The 19,979-nt window shown below is 39.9% G+C and overlaps 1 protein-coding gene across 6 annotated transcripts in view; it reads left to right on the top strand.

Moving 5' to 3' along the window:
- dmxl1 (Dmx like 1) overlaps nt 1-18,628 on the top strand; it is a 60,472-nt gene extending 41,844 nt beyond the window's left edge. For 4 of the 6 annotated variants that reach the window (XM_028579286.1, XM_028579288.1, XM_028579287.1 and 1 more), the window contains exons 35-51: nt 2,155-2,412; nt 2,892-3,094; nt 3,429-3,577; nt 3,840-3,925; nt 4,051-4,252; nt 4,440-4,557; nt 4,911-4,973; nt 6,576-6,662; nt 7,748-7,866; nt 8,482-8,629; nt 10,076-10,136; nt 10,514-10,641; nt 11,132-11,209; nt 11,397-11,488; nt 11,669-11,721; nt 12,452-12,669; nt 15,326-18,628. In XM_028579286.1, coding sequence (XP_028435087.1) covers nt 2,155-2,412; nt 2,892-3,094; nt 3,429-3,577; nt 3,840-3,925; nt 4,051-4,252; nt 4,440-4,557; nt 4,911-4,973; nt 6,576-6,662; nt 7,748-7,866; nt 8,482-8,629; nt 10,076-10,136; nt 10,514-10,641; nt 11,132-11,209; nt 11,397-11,488; nt 11,669-11,721; nt 12,452-12,669; nt 15,326-15,565 — 2,303 coding nt within the window. In that variant the 3' untranslated portion in view covers nt 15,566-18,628. The remainder of the gene's footprint in view (nt 1-2,154; nt 2,413-2,891; nt 3,095-3,428; nt 3,578-3,839; nt 3,926-4,050; nt 4,253-4,439; nt 4,558-4,910; nt 4,974-6,575; nt 6,663-7,747; nt 7,867-8,481; nt 8,630-10,075; nt 10,137-10,513; nt 10,642-11,131; nt 11,210-11,396; nt 11,489-11,668; nt 11,722-12,451; nt 12,670-15,325) is intronic. The other 2 variants (XM_028579290.1, XM_028579289.1) reach the window with 1 other exon arrangement.
- Nucleotides 18,629-19,979: the final 1,351 nt, after the last annotated feature.

Below are 19,979 nucleotides of genomic sequence, written 5' to 3'. Positions count from 1 at the left end.
GATGCTGGCTGTTTGGGTGTTCACAGGTGTCTTTTATACAGGTAACGAGGTGAGGCAGGTATATTTGATGTAGATAATTGGTTCGGATTGGGGCTGTGTCTTAAAGAAAGACTAACTGGCTTGTAGGAGCCAGAATACTTGCTGTTTGTCCAGGGGGTCAAATACTTGTTTTTCCTCATCAGATGGTTATCAATTTTAATAAATTCATATGATGTGATTTTCTGGAATTTTCTTTGGGATTCTGTCTTTCACTGTTAGAATGTACATATGATTAAAATTGTAGATTTTTGCATTCTTTGTAAGTGGGCAAACCTGCAAAATCAGCAAGGGGTCAAATACTTATTTCCCCCACTGTATATAGTTGAACTAAAAAAAATAAAAAGACCCAACAATTTCCTGAAACAGCTAGCCAGTGTACTTAAATGTGCAATATGTAATATATTTACTGTATTAAATCAAAAAATGACCACAATTTGTCATCAGATATTAAGGAAACATGTTAAGTTGAGATACCATCTTTTCTGGCAACAATGCTAATGCCAGTATTTTCTCCTTTTGAAATTTCCGTTCCATGACGGAATTTCTTTTTGTGTTTTGGCCTGTGTGTTATCAACTGCCCAGATATACCTGTAAAACGTAAACCCAGCACGCTACAGCTGTAACGTTAGTACAGCCATGAAAGCAGCAAACAAACGAACGGGATCAATGGAGATAGATTCTATCCGACCTTAAAAACCTTGGCATGTTTCTAACCGTTGCATGACCAGACAAGTAATAAAACCCGGGTAAATATTGGAGATGTATTTGAAAGATGGAGACAGCTTAGAGCCCAAAAGGACGGCTAATTTCCTCCTGAACAGGTAAGCATTAGCTTCAGGCTAATTTATCAGAGCTACAAGGGACAGGCATTTTATGCCATTTCAACATTCGTGTACTCATATTGAATTATATAGAGTACTCAAGTTAGTTACTCGCAAAACAATTGAGACACAGCCAGTAAAGTGATCCCGATTGTTGCTGGCTAACGCCGCCATGCTAACACGCCATAACTGCTAACGTTACCAGAGGACCAGGCAAGCAGGCCACGGCCCAGCCACCGTGCCGAGATAGGGTGGCTGTCAGTCGGGTACAGAGCTCCGCGTTAGCACAGGCTTCTATGACTGTCAATATAGCCAGCATCTAACGTTAGCTACTCCGCTGTGCTGTGGACTAATGTCTGGCTATGTGAGACTAGCGTCTAGCAACATTGTTGGATGCTGCGTTCTCAACCTGGCAACCAATGTGAACTTTGAGTCTGGGGAGGAGGGGCCGGGGAGACGACATTCTCCAGTATTTTGAATTTGGACTGCAGTAACTATTTTAAACGCTAGCTGTCAGTATTACATATTACACCTTTAACATGAGTGAATGTGCATTGACTGGCGACAATTTCCGCTCTGAATTAATAAACATTTGGTGCTCTAGCGAGTGTTTATAGCAGCAGGATGGTGTATGTGGGATTCACTCAAAAATAAAAAAAATAAACTACAGTGCTGATGTTCATTATAACGTAGAAACATGTAACCCAGTGCAACGATGTGGCTCATTGATGTGTTTTTAGTAGTTATTGGACATCAATGAAGGTCTTCGGCATACATCAGGGTTTGACTACATAGACGTTAGTTGTTAGTCAGATCAATTCATTGTTGGTTTTGATCTTTTCAAGGCCTCTCTTCGCAATATGAAAACACGAATATTGTCAGTATTTTTGCAGTTGCATCATTTTTTTTATCATTATCTCTCAATTATACAAGTATAGGAGAGTAAAATTATTTGGTTTTAAAATGTGTCTTTTAGACCTCTCCTTTGCCTTGTTTGCTGTTTCTTGTCCGGTACCTGAAACTAAGTGGGATTGGATGTTTATCCATCTTTTCAACCTTTTTCTTTTAATTAAACCTTTTTAATTAGTTGACAAATATTGACTATTCATTCTGCTTTCTGTTTCTTCAAACGCAAATGTTTTTTTCAGTGTGTTTTGTGTGCATTTTTGAAAATTATATACTTTATTTAGTAAGCTCAATTTACATATTATAATGGTTCTTCAAATGCTGTTGTCTGTCTATCTTTTGTTCTTTCTCTTTCCCCGCTGTCCTTCCCTCTCATCCCTCTCTCCAGGTATAGCCTCTCTGATTCGCGTGTTGAGCTCAGCAGGCGAGGAGAGCCAGCCAGGCTTAACTGTGCTGCTCTGTGAGATCCTCACCGCTGTCTTCCTCAGTCTGTTTGTTCACGGCATGGCCACTCACTCTAGCAACGAGCTGTTCCGCATTGTGGCCCACCCACTCAACAGCAAGCTTTGGGTGACTGTTTTCGGAGGAGGTGCCAGGAGCCCTGTCATAGAGAAACCAAACAGCCCAACAAGAACACCCCCACCAGGTAATTATGGATTAGTTTGGCCGATCTATTTTTCTTTCTGACAGGGTCAGGGTCAGCCTGAGTGGCTGTCTCTCTGTGGGGGTTTTCTTTTGGAGGTGACCCAGTAGTTAAATCAAATCAGTGCTTCTAGATTAATTGGATTCCCGTCTGTAGGTCATAGTGAAATCCATCAACCTATTAGTGTGGGAGCTGTGTCTCTCACACCCTGTCTGTGGTATTCTCTCTTGGTTGGCAGAGGAAAACTGATGTAATGCAACTGTAAGACCTGTTTATTTGTCAAAATGTTGGCATTTGTTTTAATTTTAGGAAGATATTTCAATATTTTAAGCTGATCTAATTGTCATCAGCAAAAAGAGCATGTCAGGCTTGTCTTATGTACTGTATATGATGTGAAAATGCAAAAGTGGGTAATATGGGTGTGATGGCAGCTGAAATCATAGATGCAGCAATTTAACAAATACTTTCTCTCGACACCCCAGCCTCACCGAGTGGCTCAGAAAGGAAGTACAGGCGATTCAGGCTTCTGTCATCACGCAGTGGATCCAAGGATGAGTCTGGAGTAGAGCAGGGGTGCCCATCCAGTCCCAAGCACGAGTCTGTAGTAGAACATGAAGCTACCTCCATCTTTAAAGAACGATTTGTCCCTCCAGAGCTCAGCGTTTGGGATTACTTTATCACCAAGGTAATCCCGAATATCAATCAACTTTATTTTCTTAGTCAATCTGGACTGATGGCTTTCATTGGGATCATGTTTTATATGCAGGGTTTGTGTATAACGGTATAAATATATTTGACCATATGGTTGTGGTTATAGTTAATAAACTGGACATAAACTGGAAATGTATGATCATCTAACTACCTCAACTTGCTATAATATTCAACATGTCCTAAAGCTAACTGGTAGCGAATGAAAGCAACAACAAAACAACAACTTTTTTTCTTCAGGTGTTTTTGGTTAGCTAAAACAGTGTGGGCCTCTGTCTTATTCATTGTTGTTGTGTTCCTGTGTATTTTAGCCTTCGCTGCCACCATCAGAAAACACAATTGAATATGACTCAGAGGAGAGCCAGGGCAGTCAAGATGAAGAGGAAGATGATGATCAATATGAAGATGTGTTTGACCCCAGCTCTCCGCAAAGAGAGCATTCAAACCACAATTCATACAGGTAATGACACAGCACTGAGTGGACATTACTGCTAAGAGTGACTCATCTTCACCTCAATTCAAGCTGCCCTGAGACCTGCATGTGTTTACAGCTGTTTGTGTCTTTCCATTTACTTTTTATTCAGTCGTACTACTTCAACATTTTCGGCTTTAAGTCTGAACACACTTTTATTCCCCCAGTTTTTTAAGGCAGCTTTGGACCCATTTAGAGTATTTATGTTCAAAATTGTAATCTGATTTGTAATGGCCCTTTTTCCCCTCAGTTGGTGTTTGATGCGTCTGGCAATGGTTCAGCTGGTGTTGGTCAACCTCAAGTCCTTTTACCCAATGGCAGGATATGATCTATTAGGTAAACACTAAAGTACACCACACACACTGTTCTGTACGAACGTCCAGGATGTATATAAAGGCCGCCCCATTTCTCAGTGCCTGTCGTAGCTAATCTTATTGCCTTCTTGCTTCTACTTAACACAGATCTGCCTGTGGGCTCTCCTCTGTGTCACGCTGTGCTGAAGACACTGCAGCGTTGGGAGCAGCTGCTGCAGAAAAGGCTGGAGCTCTTCGGGGGCCCCCCTTCCAAGTACATCTCCAACTCCCTCCAGGATGAAACGGCCACACCGGGCCCCGCCCTTCTCAGACACAAGGCCCTGTTTGAACCATCCAACACCCCGTTCAGGTACCACCATGAGCTGGGGATCAGTAAAACAAGGAAAAATAAAAATGATGTGAAGAGATGAGAAATTTTGGCACAAAATCAGAAATTATGTCTTCTAAAACATTTTGTTGTTGTGCTCCAGTGAACTAATGCAGCTGATTTAATGAGTATTAGTGTTAATATGCAAGAGGTGTTGTGTTATTTTCAGGACTAGCCACCATTCAGCACTGCCAGAGAAGCGTCTGTGGCAGTTTTTGGTCAAGCGGGAAGAAGTTCAGGAGACTTTCATTAGAAACATCTTTACCAAGAAACGGGACACAAATGAGGTACACCATGTTTACACACTGCCAACCCACTGCATGAACTTGCACAGCTAGCATAGCTGCTGAAATATGATAAAATCCACATCTCTTTATTTACCCCCAGGCAAACGGCATAATTATTGCTTTTACATACCTGTTGGCGCATTTGTGCTTTTTTTGTTCTGCATGCCACCCTCATGTATTATTACTGCCTCGAGTTGCATGTTAATGCTTTAGTACAATTATTGCACCTTGTTTAACAGCACAATAATTCAGTTTGACTGCATGGTTCATCACTGGTTGTTGTTGTTGTTGTCTGTCGTTTCTGTTTTGTGCGTGTGTGTGACTACCCTGTGCTGCTTCCCCAATTATTAAAGTCGGGTGAGGACCAGACTGACAATTTGAAATGTTCAGGGATCGAGGAGACAGGAAACTATCAGGTACTGCTGCTTCAATGTGACTTATGGTATTCTGATGGGATGGGCACCAAATCTCAGTACCAACATATTGTGTCTGTAGGACCAATTGCTGAAAACTGTCAAAAATCTAAATTGGCTCCAAGTGCTTTGATTAGATCCTTACTTAATTACTCTTAATCCTTACAATACATTAATCTTCGATCAGGTATTGTTTTTAGAAGTGTGTGTTTATATTCAGTAAGTAAGGTATTGGCACTGATATTTGAAAAAAATCAAACAATACCCACCCCTAGAGGTGGGACAAATATTCTGGGTCCTGGGGATTATAATCCTGCAAATTGAATATTTTACAAAGAACTATAAAAAACTTTAATCGCTCACGTAAGGGTGCATTATTGTGACATGCAGACAAAATGCAAAACATACTTTCAAATTCATGTGGTCTCAATTGATGAAAGAAAAATTTAAACGGTATGATTGGAAACAAAGTTTACCAGCATGCTTTACAGCATGTGACAGACCAGAGCATCACTCTGAAGTCAATGTCACACCAAAATTAAGTGTGGTTTATTGTGGAAGCTAAACCTGTAATTGAAATTCTTATATAATGAATCATTCATCCGTGCTCTCTGGTAACTCTAAACAAAAATGTGTTTTATTAATAACAGTACTTCTGATTCGTCAAGATCCATGAATATGCAATATTGTACTCTGTGTTCATACTTCACATCACCATACTGTAGTGTGGGCGGTACAGTCTCTACAGTTGATAAGATATGAGAACATGCACATCTTGTGCCTTCTATTTGCCTCTTACAGTAGAATAGTAAATGTGGCCTGTCACATAAAATCTAAGAAACATCTGAAACACGTGATCTTGACAGAATTACAGTATGCCTATTTTCTGGGCCATGAACTCTGAATGTCCCTGTCAGTGTTTGATATTATTCTTACATTTAGTTCATCTATGTGAATGTAAACCATAAATCTCAAATTGCACTGTACACTGATGCTTCATAGAGGTTTCTAATCTTCTGGCACTCGCTGTGAAAGCCGCCACGTTTTACTGTAGTTACTTCATTTGGCTCTGTTAATTAACGTAGTGTCTCTGAGGACAAGCTACAGTATGGAGCTGAATAGCTTCTGATTAATGGGCCCAACACTGTCGCAGTGAATCTGCGCCCCACAGGCATTATGTGCTCGGCGAAAATGGCAAACCACCATATTTACCTCTACGCTACATGCTTGGTCTCATTGCTCTAGGGTTGTTGTGCTCATGCTATCTAATGGCACTAACCCAGTTATGTGGTTAACAGGGTGGCCTAATGCATCTAACATGCCCTCTCCTAACCTCTAAAGGCAAGACAGACAAACAAACACATAAACATAGAGTTCACATATTACACAGTATAAAAACAAAGAGTGAGCCATGGCTCTTTTATAGCATCAGCTCTGTTGTCTTCTACAGCAAATAATTTGACATTGGTTCTGTAGCATGTAGGGAAATGTACTGTGTCTGAAGTATTGGCTGTTATTTGTCTGCAGGAAAGGTTTTTCCAACGTTTCAACTATAATGTTTTGAATCTCCATGGTGGTGATTTGTGTGTTCGTTCCTCTGTGCAGACTGAGACGGATCTGGGCTCCCCCGGAGGAAAGGCACGCATCATCCACAAGGAATCTGACATCATCACAGCCTTTGCCATCAACAAGGTACAACTCTTTTACATGGATGTCACCGAACAACACAAAATCATCTGGAAACAAAAGCATAGTGTGTTTCCAACCAAGGACTTCATTGGTTTGTCAATTTATCTCGCCAATGCTGCTCTTTTTATTTAAACCTCCGAATGTCCACCTCCAGTATAATGTATAGGATTTAATTTGTTTGGTAATGTATTATATTATATATATATTTGGGGTCGCTTGTTGTGACAAACTCACAGAGAAAAGCTCTAAGGAACAATTTAGTGTCTTTCAGTTCATTGTTTTGGTTTTTTGGATCGCTTTACTGTTTTGGTTCAAGTTAACCACACTCATCAACCTCTTTTCCAGCTGGAGCTGTTTTTAGCGAAAAATCTCATTATAAACCTGCACATTATCTGCCCTGCACCGAACAGCTGACGGACAAAGTTAGCGATTGGCAGCATTTTCCATTTTAATTTCATAAGGTGATAATATATTAGGGTTGTGTGTCCCCTAGTAGCAAAATACAAATCAGGTAATATTGCTTTAAGTAGTTTTAAGCCAGCAGTGCATGGTAACAATGCTTTCTAGTATGGTTAAACAGATGTGTTACTAGCCAAATAAAATGTGTAGTAGTCTGAATTTCAAGTTTTAAACTGTGGTGGATTCAGAAACAGAATTTTAATGAACTCAATGTCATTAGCTTCACTTTGACCAACCGATTCAGAGCACACAATTTAAATTCAAAACGAATATTAAATTATTTTGGCCAGTGGCACAACTCTTACACCATATCCTAGCCCCTTTGATTTAGTTGAGCCCGTGTTTTCTTTGTTAGGAAGAGGTTCACACTGTGATACTCTTGAATGTAGCTTTTTATTTAAAGGGAAGCAGTGGTGCTGGCGATCAAAGGAAGGTGCACCTCAGGTCATCATTAAAAGCAAAAAGTTGAATGTTTTTGGGACCTCAGGCAGAATAGAGTTGGAAAAAGTCTTGGTCTCACTCTAGTGGACTTTCTTGTCCAATTTTGCACACACGGTAAGCCTCACCCTATTTTCCTCACACTTATCCTCTCTTCATTTCCCCACTTCCTGTCTCTGTCTGTCTCCCAGGCAAATCGTAATTGTTTAGTGATGGCCTCCACCCATGACATTCAGGAGTTGGATGTGTCATCCATCTTGGCCACACAGATCTTGACATGGATCGATGATGATGACGCAGAAGCCAAAGGGTAGGAGAGCTGTGGGTCTATGTGTGCTAAATGTCTTTCATATTGGAGAGAATTATCACATATATTAGTGGGCAGGGGGAGGAGTGTGTGCGTGCGTGCGTGCGTTTGTGTGCGTGCGTGTGTGCGAGTGTAATGTTCTTGTTTAGGCCAACGGCTGTAAGAGTTCATCAACTCCCTTTTCACCTTCATACCAAGAGAGCTCAATTGAGTGTGGGCGTGGGACAATGTGATTGGTTCAGTAATGATTGTGTAGGCGGTGTATATGCATCTGCATTGTGTGTCTATGTTTGGATGTGCAGCATAGTCTATATGTATTTGTGAATGGCCGCTCCTTTATGAGATATTATAATTCAGAGCAGGGTCGCTTTTTGTCAGTATGCGTTGTTATCATTATCCTGCATATCTGTTGTAGTTTCTCTATAAATGCACACAGTACTAACAAAAAAACAGTAATGCTGGTATAATTTCTCTGAACTGATCACACAGAGATGACATTGATATGAATCTTTTTTAACTACAGTATTTTCCCAAACTTCTGGAGTATTCCCTTTTAAGATTTAACTGTTACTGTCATGCAAATACATAACCTACCTAATTATCATTCTGTCTCTGTAGTGCTTGTAGTGATGACTTCCTGGTGGTTCATGCGCGTGATGACTTTACCGCCCTCCACGGCACCACACCATACACTCACAGTAGCCCCGGCACACCCATCAACATGCCGTGGCTGGGAGGAGTGCAGACAGGCCGGGGCGCAGCTGTGGTGAGATCTAAACCTGAAGTTGTATGGGATTATATTACCCGAGCCATTCGTCTGCCCCACACCTCTTTAACTGCTTTATTGTTTCTTTTTTGTTTCTGATCGGTCTTAGTTTAAAGGGCCATGCGAGCTGTTTTGTATTGTTTTCGGCCATTAACTGCAAATTGTTTATACTTCATACACCTAGCTGACAGCCATTTACATAATGATAGTTGTTACTTTGCAGCCCTAATGTTTTGGTTTCCTACCTTAATCTGTGTACAGTATGAAAAAACACTTAAAGTCTTAACATTTGCATGGGATAGTTAATCTATCACAGTGAACAATTTGTCACCGTTATTGCTGTTTTAATTTTTATTATACTTTTAATACGCTTTGGTCAATCATAGTCAGCTGTAATATCAAGTTAACACAGTTTGTCGTTCCACTGAACCTCAAAGAACCAGCAGTATATACAGTGATGATTGCCACGGGTTTAACATACTCTTCACTGCTTCTCTGGAATTAATTGATGTTGTCTGTTGCTCTGGATCTGCCCTTCTTTGTACTCAAAGCAAAATCCTCAAAGCAGTTTAAATGACTTTAATTAATAATGTATCTTTGTTCAGGCTCAGTTTGCCAAAAGCAGCAGTGGCTGCTAACATTAGCTTCCCTCATTGACTTACAAAGGAACGAAGAGGTTGCTGACTGCTAGAGCTTGTGAGACACCAGGCCCAAACCTTTATACTTTTTATGTTTTTTTTAATGGAAAAGTCTATAGAAGCTGTTTTACTTAACAGATTATGTTGGTGTTAGCAGTGCAGAGGGAGATAGACTTTATTCTGGTGGTAGCGGTGTCTTTGAATCGATTCAGTTGTGAGTCATGGACGGTAAGAGCCAATCTGCATCGTAATTATTTCACTAACCAGTCAGGCAGTGTGCTCAGGGTTGGAGCAGAATACATTTAGAGACAATAATAAATAAAATCTTTGCCAGACATTGCTGTTAATGTCTGCTTCTCTGGGCCACCAGTCATAATACAGGACAGGAAATAGTAATTGAGCTACATTATATTAAGACAATTTATTCTATATGCTGATAGAGCAACCATAAATGTATGCTGTAACTTAAATGCAGCATCGAATATGTACTTTGGCATAATGATTAAGAGTTGCATTTTTTTTCTGACCTTTTTAAGTGGATTTTAACTACAGATGAGGCACTTTCAGACTTGCACCTCATTACGTAAATGTTATGGCGCTTTTCACATTTACATAAAAGTGAATGGCAATCTATTAGTAACAAGCCATTAACAGAAAAAAGCCAGCAATTAATGTATTGTATGTGTGAAAAAGGCTTAACAGTTTACTGTCACATAGTTCCCTGATGTAAAGAATTTACCATAATGAAGTTCTGCGTTGTATTCTGCTAATTATCTTCTTCTCCTCCTCTTCACTTTTCTTCTCCCAGATGATCAAGAGAAATATCAACAATGTGAGAAGAATGACCTCCCATCCCACACTGCCTTACTGTAAGTACGACTCTTGATGTGTCTGTCAGTAGAATAGAAGAGTATCCGCCTCTTAAATGTGCCATAAAGATATCATATTTCTTGTGTGAAAAAAGGGGGGTGATTACATCACCCCAAAAGTTCCCCATATGTAGATATTTAGCAAGTGGCAAAGTTTTTTTTTTTTTTTTTTTTTTTTTTTTTCTGGTCCCAATTGATTTAGAAAAGGCTGAGTGAGCCCTACTTGTATTTTCCACTGCAGAGTGGGGATTCACTGTGAGGTGTTATAAACTGTTTACTCCATCAATTATAAAGTAGATGATTTTGGGAGCATAGAAATGCCCAAACCTCATGCTGTCCAGAATGCTCATGGAGATGCACTTGTTTTTGTTTTTCAGACCTGACAGGAGCTCAGGATGGTAGCGTCAGGATGTTTGAGTGGGGTCACTCCCAGCAGATCATCTGCTTCAGAAGTCCAGGCAACTCCAGAGTCACCAGGATACGGTTCAACCACCAGGGAAACAAGGTTGCAAACACCCACTCGTAATATCAACTGTCAAATTAAACAGTTTGAGTAGAACTAACACAATCCATTATGATGTGAGCCTGTCAGATTCAGCTACATTTTCACACTTTACCATTCAGGCATGAACCACAGTGGGGAGTTTGGCTTAAGCACATTTTGTTCTCCAGCTGAGTGATTCAACTGCTCTGAACTCAGGCACTCGCCTCAAGCTAATAACTTTCTCAGATGGTGCCTCTTCTGTGCCAGTACCATCTTATCTGCCTGTTCTGGCCAAAAGAGTGAAATATGCTTTGAAAAAAATTTGCAAAGAGAGGACAAGCAGAGCACTTGATTTTAGTTATGTAAGTGGTGCTTGAACTTATGAGGCTGTTGATGTGTTTTGGAAGATAATTTGAGAACAATCTCAGAAGGTTCTCAATGGGTATGCAAACACAGCAGGAAACTATACTTCAGCAAAGTCTAATATCTGCTCTCTGAATGTTTTGTGTAGTTCGGTATTGTCGATGCTGATGGAGGTTTGAGTCTCTGGCAGACCAACACAAGTGGGAATGCACCTAAACCATACCTAGTAAGAAACTGAGCTGATCAATGTGCTACGTTTTATTTTTCTGACATGTTTGTTTTTAGTTGTGTCTGTCTAGACGTTCTTAGTGTCCTCCTGCTTTCTTCCTGTCATTCTCATTTTTGTTTATTCTTCTCCTGCTTCTATATTACTGTCACTATTACTAACCGTCTTATTTGTTTCTCTCTGCCAGACATTGCAGTGCCACAACAAGACAGCTAACGACTTTGTCTTTGTGGGCTCCTCCTCCCTCATTGCCACTGCAGGTCTTTCAACAGACAACAGGTATGAGAGTAGGAAGGAGAATTTTGTCTCCAGTCGTCTTGAAAAATTGTCCTCCCAATTTAATTCTATTTCATGAACTACTAATTTAAATGCTGAATCTTTTCCGTTCAGCTCCACTGTTCTGTGGCCAACAGTGAAATGTGGGAATGGATAGTAATTTGTCATTTTTTGGTTCCACAGGAATGTGTGTCTATGGGACACTCTGGTGACTCCTGCGAACAGCCTTGTACATGGTAAGATGCAGCACAAAAAGAGCACGGCCTCTTTTAGGAATCAGCTGAGCAATCAGCAAACATTTTGATAATCATTTGATCGTTATTTGTTCCAAGCAGAAATTCCTCCAAATCTCTATTTCCAGCCTTTTAAATGTGAATGTGAATTGGACTGTTGGTGGAACAAAACAAACAATTTAAAGAGGTCTGTATGGACTGATGGGCATTTTATTTTCTGTTTCGGACATTTTATTGACCAGACAGATTCATTAAATAAAATAATTCAGATTAAATAATCATTAAAATAAGCATAATAGCCCTAATGTAACATGTTTATGCACAAAATCAAAAAAAATTTAAAATGTACATCAAATAGCAGATGACGAAAGAAAGAAAACTACTTTTGTAATACAAATTGTTGTGGCATTTTTGCCTTTTATTAGCTCGTCGTAGTTTAGAGCAGACAGGAAATGAGGGAAGAGAGATGGTGGATAAAGACCCCGGCATGATCTGTGCATTATTACTTGATCATTTGAGAACATGGTTTAATTTAATAGTGAAAATAATTGTAGACTGAAGCCATATATGTTGCATGCTATATGTGTTATATGTCACCATATTTTTTCCCTCTCTGTCTTCCTGTTTCTATTTCCATCCCTAATGCTTCTCTCAATTCTATCCCATTCCCTCTGATTCATCCATCTTATTCTCCTCGATGTATCCCATCCTTCCCCTTTCTCTTTCTCCTCAGCTTTCTGCTGCCACGAATCTGGAGCTACGGTACTCTTGATGGCCTCCAGGCAGCAGCTGCTTATCACCGGTGGGAGGAAGGGCTGGATCAGTGTCCTGGAGCTCGCCCACAGGCACCAGCGTCAGAGCTTTCAGGCCCACGACTCGCCGGTCAAAGCGCTGGCTGTCGATCCGACTGAGGACTGCTTTATCAGTGGATCAGCTGAGGGCAACATCAAGGTATTCTGACTGGTTAATTGATGCAATTAAAAACATTTCTGTTGAATAAATATGACATTTTTGGGGGGAATATTCCATGGAGGTGGGGGGGTCAGGCAGTTAGATTTTTTTTTTTTTTTTTTTATATATACGAATATTTATTGCCATTTGTTGATGGCTTTCAAGCTCAGGTGCAGGTGGAAGCCAGACAGTTTTTTCTGTTAGAGACTCTCCCAGAATGCGTCGAATTTGAAGCCAGAATATTTTTCACAGTCATTAATTTTACATGAGATCTTCACTGGAAACGGTGATTCTAAAAATGTGGAGTATGAAAGTGAACCTGTACCTGACAGAACCGTCCTGCAGGGCGTTTGGCCCCCAGGTGTGAATGTCTCGGCCTCTCCTCCACATCATCAGAAGACTGTTGCATTTATCCATGGAGACAGGGGGCCCTATCAAAGTCATTCGAAACCAATGTCACACTTATGATTAACCACCTGCTCAGGAAAACGGAGTAAATGATGGAGAGTAAAAATGTCTGGAGGCCAAAGCAAGGTGACATGGGAAAAGGCAAAGGAAAGCGTTTCTGACTGAACAGACCGGAGATGTGATCGTCTTCCGCTAATATATTTCCCGAGACAGCTGGTTTTTCATCTTTGGTGAGGACCACGCAGCTGTCACTCCAAGGATGAAGCCGCTGCGTCACACAGATGTACAAGAAACGGTGCGGTGCATATCTGCTTGAAATTCAACTGAATTTCCTTCTGGATAATTGCTCACAAAAACCTCCAAAGCTGCGTGTGATGTTACTCATCTTAAGCCATTAATTGTATATTGGCTGATATCATCTATATTGGCTGATTGAAAATTGAACATGTGTGAGCTGCAATTTTATAAGCTTTTAAAGTGTTTGATGAGAGTCCATGGAAGTGGAAGATTAACTAATTTGTACAGTCTATGAAACACCTTATCAAATAATAAAGCTCCCAGGCTGGGAATACAAATCAAACAATGCAAGTTGCTCCGAGCTAATCATGGTTCACAGTGGTTCCTACTGAAGATGTAAATCTTTGAAAACAGGTCACTAATGTATAGGTTCATTCTTTAAAGGCTAAACAGGAGTAAATGGTGTATTTATTTGGAACTATTTTCCACAGTGGTACCAGAGAGTTTGTGTATACTTTATGACTATATTTGCATATGGGTTCAAATATCAAGATACTACCGACAAGATGTACGTTCCACCTGTTCATGAAATCCATAATAATCATGGAACATAAAGGAATTATCCTGCTTATACAATAGCCACTTGCCAACAAAAAGCCACATGTAATCAAATTTTTGAAAAAAAGTTAATTTACATATGTGACAAACTTTTAAAGGTGCCCTGCCATACAAAACTGTTTTTACTTGCATTTTTTGAAATATGTTAGGTCCACATGTGTTTGTGTTATGTGGTGAATGTGAAAATGAACTGCTACCTCCTTTGTCAGCTCTAGCCACTGAAAAGAAATAAGCAGAGAAATCTGGCCAATTACAAAAGCTGGTTAGTCTGACATCATATTGCCTGAGCTCACCCAGTTGCGCTGGGTAAAGGATTCTGACAGCTAGGTTCTCATTGGCTAGCTGTTAGCCAATCAGATTCAAACAGCTTAGCTTGTTGAATATTAATGAGAACTGGCAGAAATTGAGCTGAGTCTTCCTGTAGGCTTTCTATACCATGCTAGAATGGCTTGAAACAAGGTAACAAGGCATTTTTTCCACAAAAACTGTTAAAGTCCATGGTAAACCTTCAGACATTGTCACAAAGTAATAAAATACGTGTGGCGGGGCACCTTTTTAATCAATTTTTTTTCTGTTTTTATCATCATGAGATAAAACTACTTCCTGAGACTCAGAATGTATACTGTTGGCTAGGCAACATCTAGCTAAACAGGAAGGGGTCCATAAGAAGTGTTTCTTTAACATTAGTCTTGAACATACTTAACTTTTAAGAATAGAGAACACTGCTTCATCCTGATGTATAATTCAAACTGTTATGTTTAAATGAGATAACGTTACATAGCGCTGCTCTGTCGCCCACTCTCTCATCTCTCTACTTTCTGTTCAGTTTTGTTGACATTTATCTTTCCGGCGGTCCTCTCCTTTCACTGCAGCTGTCCCTGAGACCTGTAGGCTACAACCTTCACCACAGCTAACATGAATTCCTGATGTCCTCTCTTTCTTCCTCCTATCTTTACTTATTTTATTGGTTACACAAATAACCCTAGTGCAAAGCTCGTTGGCTAAGCCTCACTGTTGCTGCTTTAACCAACTATTAACAACTGGGGCATTCATTTATAAATGCAAACACCTGCGTAATTGGTGTCCGACTATACTATCCGGTAACTAAACGTTAATCCACACCTTCCAGCCAATCCTAATCAATCTTTTTCAGTGGCCATGGTAGAACTTAAAATAAACTACAGTGCCCACATCCATTGTAATCCTAGAGGAATGAGCTATACCAGGCTTCGCAGACAATACTTGTTAGTAGGATTCATTGTTGGTTTTGGTCTTTTCTTGGTATTGGTTGACAAAAATACAGACGTAATCTTTAATACGCTGCATTGTTTAAAAATAATCTCTATGCGGTCTCTTCAGTTCATAAACGCCCCTTCTTCCCTGCACTCCCCAGATCTGGAGCCTGGCCACACACTGTCTGCTCTACACCTTTCCCAACGAACACGCTCGCCAGTCCATGTTCAGGAACCTCGGCACGGGCGTCATGCAGATCGAGGTGGGACCGTCCAATCACATCTTCTCCTGCGGCGCAGACGGAACCATGAAGATGAGGTGCCTCCCCAACCGCTTCAGTGTCGCCAATAACAACAACAACCATGGCAACCTCAAGAACGATGTAAAGTTCATCGTATAGACAAATAAGGTGTTAAAGCGATTTATCTGAGTAATGTGAAGTTGCCAGCACTACTGCTGTGGAAATACCTTAATGGACCTGGAACAGTGGGCGTCATGCCGTGACAGAACAATGATGTCAAGTGTTATTAACCAGTGTAAAAGAAGAATGGCTTTCATGACAAAACAAGGCGGAACAATCGTAGGATTTACAGACTTTCACATGGTGAGATCCAGTGAGTCGTCTGATCCAGGGGCCAAAGAGTGAAACGATCACATCGGTCTCTTTTGTGTGGTACATGAACCCTAAGCCGACCAACCACAGGAGCCTCTACAAGTGTTTTAAACTGTAGTGGCAGTTTAAATGGACACAGGGTAACAACCGAGGGCACAGTTAATCAGAATAAACTGAACAGGAGACAAAAACCCAGCTGCAGATTCTCCAAAACAATTCCATCTCAGGAGGACTGAACAGCACATGGAGAGCCTTTTTTTTTGCACAGAAGGTGAAGCTGTAGAAGGAGCAAGAGGGACTGAGACTCAGACTGTGAAGAGTCTAAAGCTGCAGCATTGTTCTTCTTATACAGTATTACCATATCTATTAGTTTATATTAGTAAATCAGTGGAAGCAGTGTTCAGGTAGACTGTGTATGAAGTGCTATCGTACAGGGATGGTAAGTGATCCCTTCAGGGGTTTGAACGTCCTCACAAGACCCTTTCGCACAATGCAGTAAGGCCAGTGGAAATCATACAAAGCACATATACGGTCACAAGAATTCCCGGCGCATTCTGGTTCTCCATATACATTTTTAAACGCAGATGAGCCAGCTTGGTTGGAAAAGCAGTGGACCAGGCGTTTGTTCACGATCAATCCACACTTCATCGCAGGATGTTTCATATTACTATTATCCTTTCACGTTTTGATTTTTTTTTTGGGCCAACGCACTTTTCCAGCCTGACTTTAAATGAGCACAGGAAACTAATTTTATAACACGTCTCATAAGATCTTAACTATGCAAATGCACTCTCTGGCAGAAACGATGAGATGATTGATACCTCTCATGTTAGTCTCTTAAATGTACGGCTACAACCAGCAGATGGTTAGCTTAGCTCCAAGACTGGAAACCGTCTTTGAGCTAAGCTAACCATCTTAGCTCAAAGACTGAGCTTGTTATATCTTGTTTAAGTCGTACAAATACAGAGTTTTTTTGTCCCGATTAAACAAGCAATATATAACAAGTTTTAGAAGATTTTGCTACCGTTGGTCAGAACAAAGCTAACGTTAGCCATTTCCTTGTTTCCAGTCTAAGATAAGCTGACAGGCTGCTTGCTAAAGCTTCATATTTATCAGGCAGATATGAAAGCAGTGTAAATCCTCTCATCTAGCGTTGACTCTCCGCAAGAAAATGAATAAGCATATTTCCCAAAACGTAAAAATATTCCTTTAATCAAACTGGTAGAAATCTGCGAGTGAGTTTACATGTATGGCGCTACATTTTCTTAATTTTCATGGACTACCTGAATGCGCCATTGCTTTTACTCTATTTGCACATAAATATTAAGCTAAATTATATGTAGTGTAATGCATATAACTATACGAGGCTGGGTGTCAGTAAAGCAGTCCAAGCCTTTGGTAATAAGGTTAATGTATAGTACGATGTTTGTTTATCCCGGCCTAGATTAAACCAGTGGTATTATTATTATTATTATTATTATTATTATTATTATTAAGTGTCCTTAATCTCTCTGAAAACTACTTCTACCATGCTGGCACAGGACTGATAATATTGATTATTATTGATATTAAGTAGCTTTCATTTAACAAGGCCCTCGTTGGTATGAGACACCATGAATAATACCATTTCTGGCCGGTTTCTTTTAAATGTTCAAATATTAAGCTTAAGAACATGTAGCCAGAAACGTTGTCGTTGACAATGGAAAGGGGTTACGGTGGGGCAGTTAAGTTTTAGTGAATATAGAATTTTGTTGTGGAAATGTTTTATTCCAATAACAATGCACTTCCCTTTTATCAACTTTCAAACTTTCATTTTCCAATAAGGACCCTGAGTTAAAACCGCCTCGGACACTATATTGTTTGCCTTGTAGTAATCTTCATTTTATTAGCGGTCCTGCTTTCTCTGGCTTGCTATTCAGTTCCTTTGTCTAGGAATGACCTTAATTTCACTTTGTTATTCGGTTGCTTTATATATCATCCAAATGCAGCAAATTGCCTTCAGTACATGCTTGGAAAATGTAGGTTAGGTTGGTGTGTAATATGATGCTTCTTCAACATAAATAAGGAAGGAGTTCATGCAAAATGGCCTATAGCCGTTTAGTCTGAAGGAGTTTAATCCATTAAGCTATCTAGCCATAGAACCTTGTTGGGCTGCTGTAGGGAAACAAATGTACATTAACTTTGATTTCAGGGAGGATAAACTGAAGAAAACCTTTTAGATGAAGCTGATTTATTGCAGTTATGTATATACATAGATCCATAAACTAGGCTTCTCATTAGGACTGCATAATCATAAGGACTAATCATAGATATGACAGAAGCCACTTTATGAAGAATATCATTCTGTACACAGGTATATTTATGAAATATGTACATATTTAGGATTATAGACTGAGTGATGAAGGGAGATGTTATTTTCTGCTTTTTTCTCTCTTATTCCTGATTTTTGAATTTGTTTCCCCCACAAATCAAAATGGTTGGAAATGAATGTGTACTCCTGCAGCAACTGGAGATGAAATATGTTTTATCAAAGCCAAACTATGTACTCCTACAGAAACTGGAGAATAAAATCGATTTTAACCAAGAGAGTGCTTTTTTTCCCCCCAAATACTGCTTATTTTATTTTGAAGACTTGCATCACCAACAGATAAGTTTAACTCATCAGTGTTGCAGGAGAACATTAAACAAACTTACTCGGCTAAATCAAATATCACATTCTTTTTCTTCCTCCTCAATCTTGCAAATGTGAATTTGATCAGATAATTCTAATTTTATAATGAAGATGATATGTAAATCGATGTATTGTATACAGAAAATTTACCTATGTAATAAAGAAATTATGGAACATGAGCAGGCAATCATCATTTGATTGCAACTATGCAATTATGGTCCATAGTAGTAAGCATTAAAGTAACATTTCAATTGTTTCCATTCGAGCAAACTAAATCATTGATGTTTATCAAAGTTGGACTGATTCAAAAATTGAGGTGGATGGGCTACACCAGCAGAAGACTCCACCGGTACCACTCCTCTCCACTAAAAATAGGAAAATGAGGCTACAATTTGCACGAGCTCACCAAAATTGGACAGTTGAAGACTGTAAAAATGTTGCCTGGTCTGATGAGTCTCGATTTCTGTTAAGACATTCCGATGGTAGAGTCAGAATTTAGCGTAAACAGAATGAGAACATGGATCGGTCATGCCTTGTTACCACTGTGCAGGCTGCTGGTGGTGGTGTAATGGTGTGGGGAATGTTTTCTTAGCACATTTTAGGCCTCTTAGTACCAATTGGGCATCGTTTAAATGCCACAGCCTACCTGAGCATTGTTTCTGACCACGTCCATGTACCCATCCTCTGATGGCTATTTCCAGCAAGATGATACACCATGTCACAAAGCTCGAATCATTTCACGTTGGTTTCTTGAACATGACTATAAGTTCAGTGTACTAAAATGGCCCCCATAGTCACCAGATCTCAACCCAACAGAACATCTTTGGGATGTGGTGGAACGGGAGCTTTGTGCCCTGGATGTGCATTCCACAAATCTCCATCAACTGCAAGATGCTATCCTCTCAATATGGGCCAACATTTCTAAAGAATTTTTCCAGCACTTTGTTGAATCAATTCCATGAAGAATTGTGTGTGTGTGTGTGTGTGTGTGTGTGTGTGTGTGTGTGTGTAATAGCGTGAAACCAGCAACAGGGACATTTCGCATTGCTCACATGCTCATGCCCAAAAAAACATGGACCTTTTTCATAAAATTGCTCCATGAACTTGATAATGAATAGTTTACCACAACAATTTACACAACCAGCACTTAAGTAGTAAGTCCAGTTGTATTCAGGCTTTTGTTTTTGGTCTTCAACTCCTGTCTCTTAAGTTTGCTTCACAATGTTCAAAAGGTAGTCGCTTACTGGGTCTGCCGTTTGGTGCTGAGCAGGTAGTGACCAGTGCTATTTTAGAAGTTTAACAGAACATGAAGCTATGAGAGTGACCCAAACACAGATAAACAGACTGAAACTCACTATACAGCTCGGTGAAGTCGAGGAGAGCTGCAGCTTCAGAGCTGATCATTCTCTGTAGATTCATCACTATGAGCGACTCCTTTCACATTGTCATTTGATACATTATAAAAATATTGATTGTAGCCACTTTAATTACCGTCCATAGTTCAGCAGTATTAAACATACAGTACAGAAA

Source organism: Perca flavescens, chromosome 5 (genome assembly GCF_004354835.1).
Source record: "Perca flavescens isolate YP-PL-M2 chromosome 5, PFLA_1.0, whole genome shotgun sequence".
In the NCBI taxonomy this organism is placed as follows: domain Eukaryota; kingdom Metazoa; phylum Chordata; class Actinopteri; order Perciformes; family Percidae; genus Perca; species Perca flavescens.
This window is presented reverse-complemented; position numbering and strand designations above follow the sequence as displayed.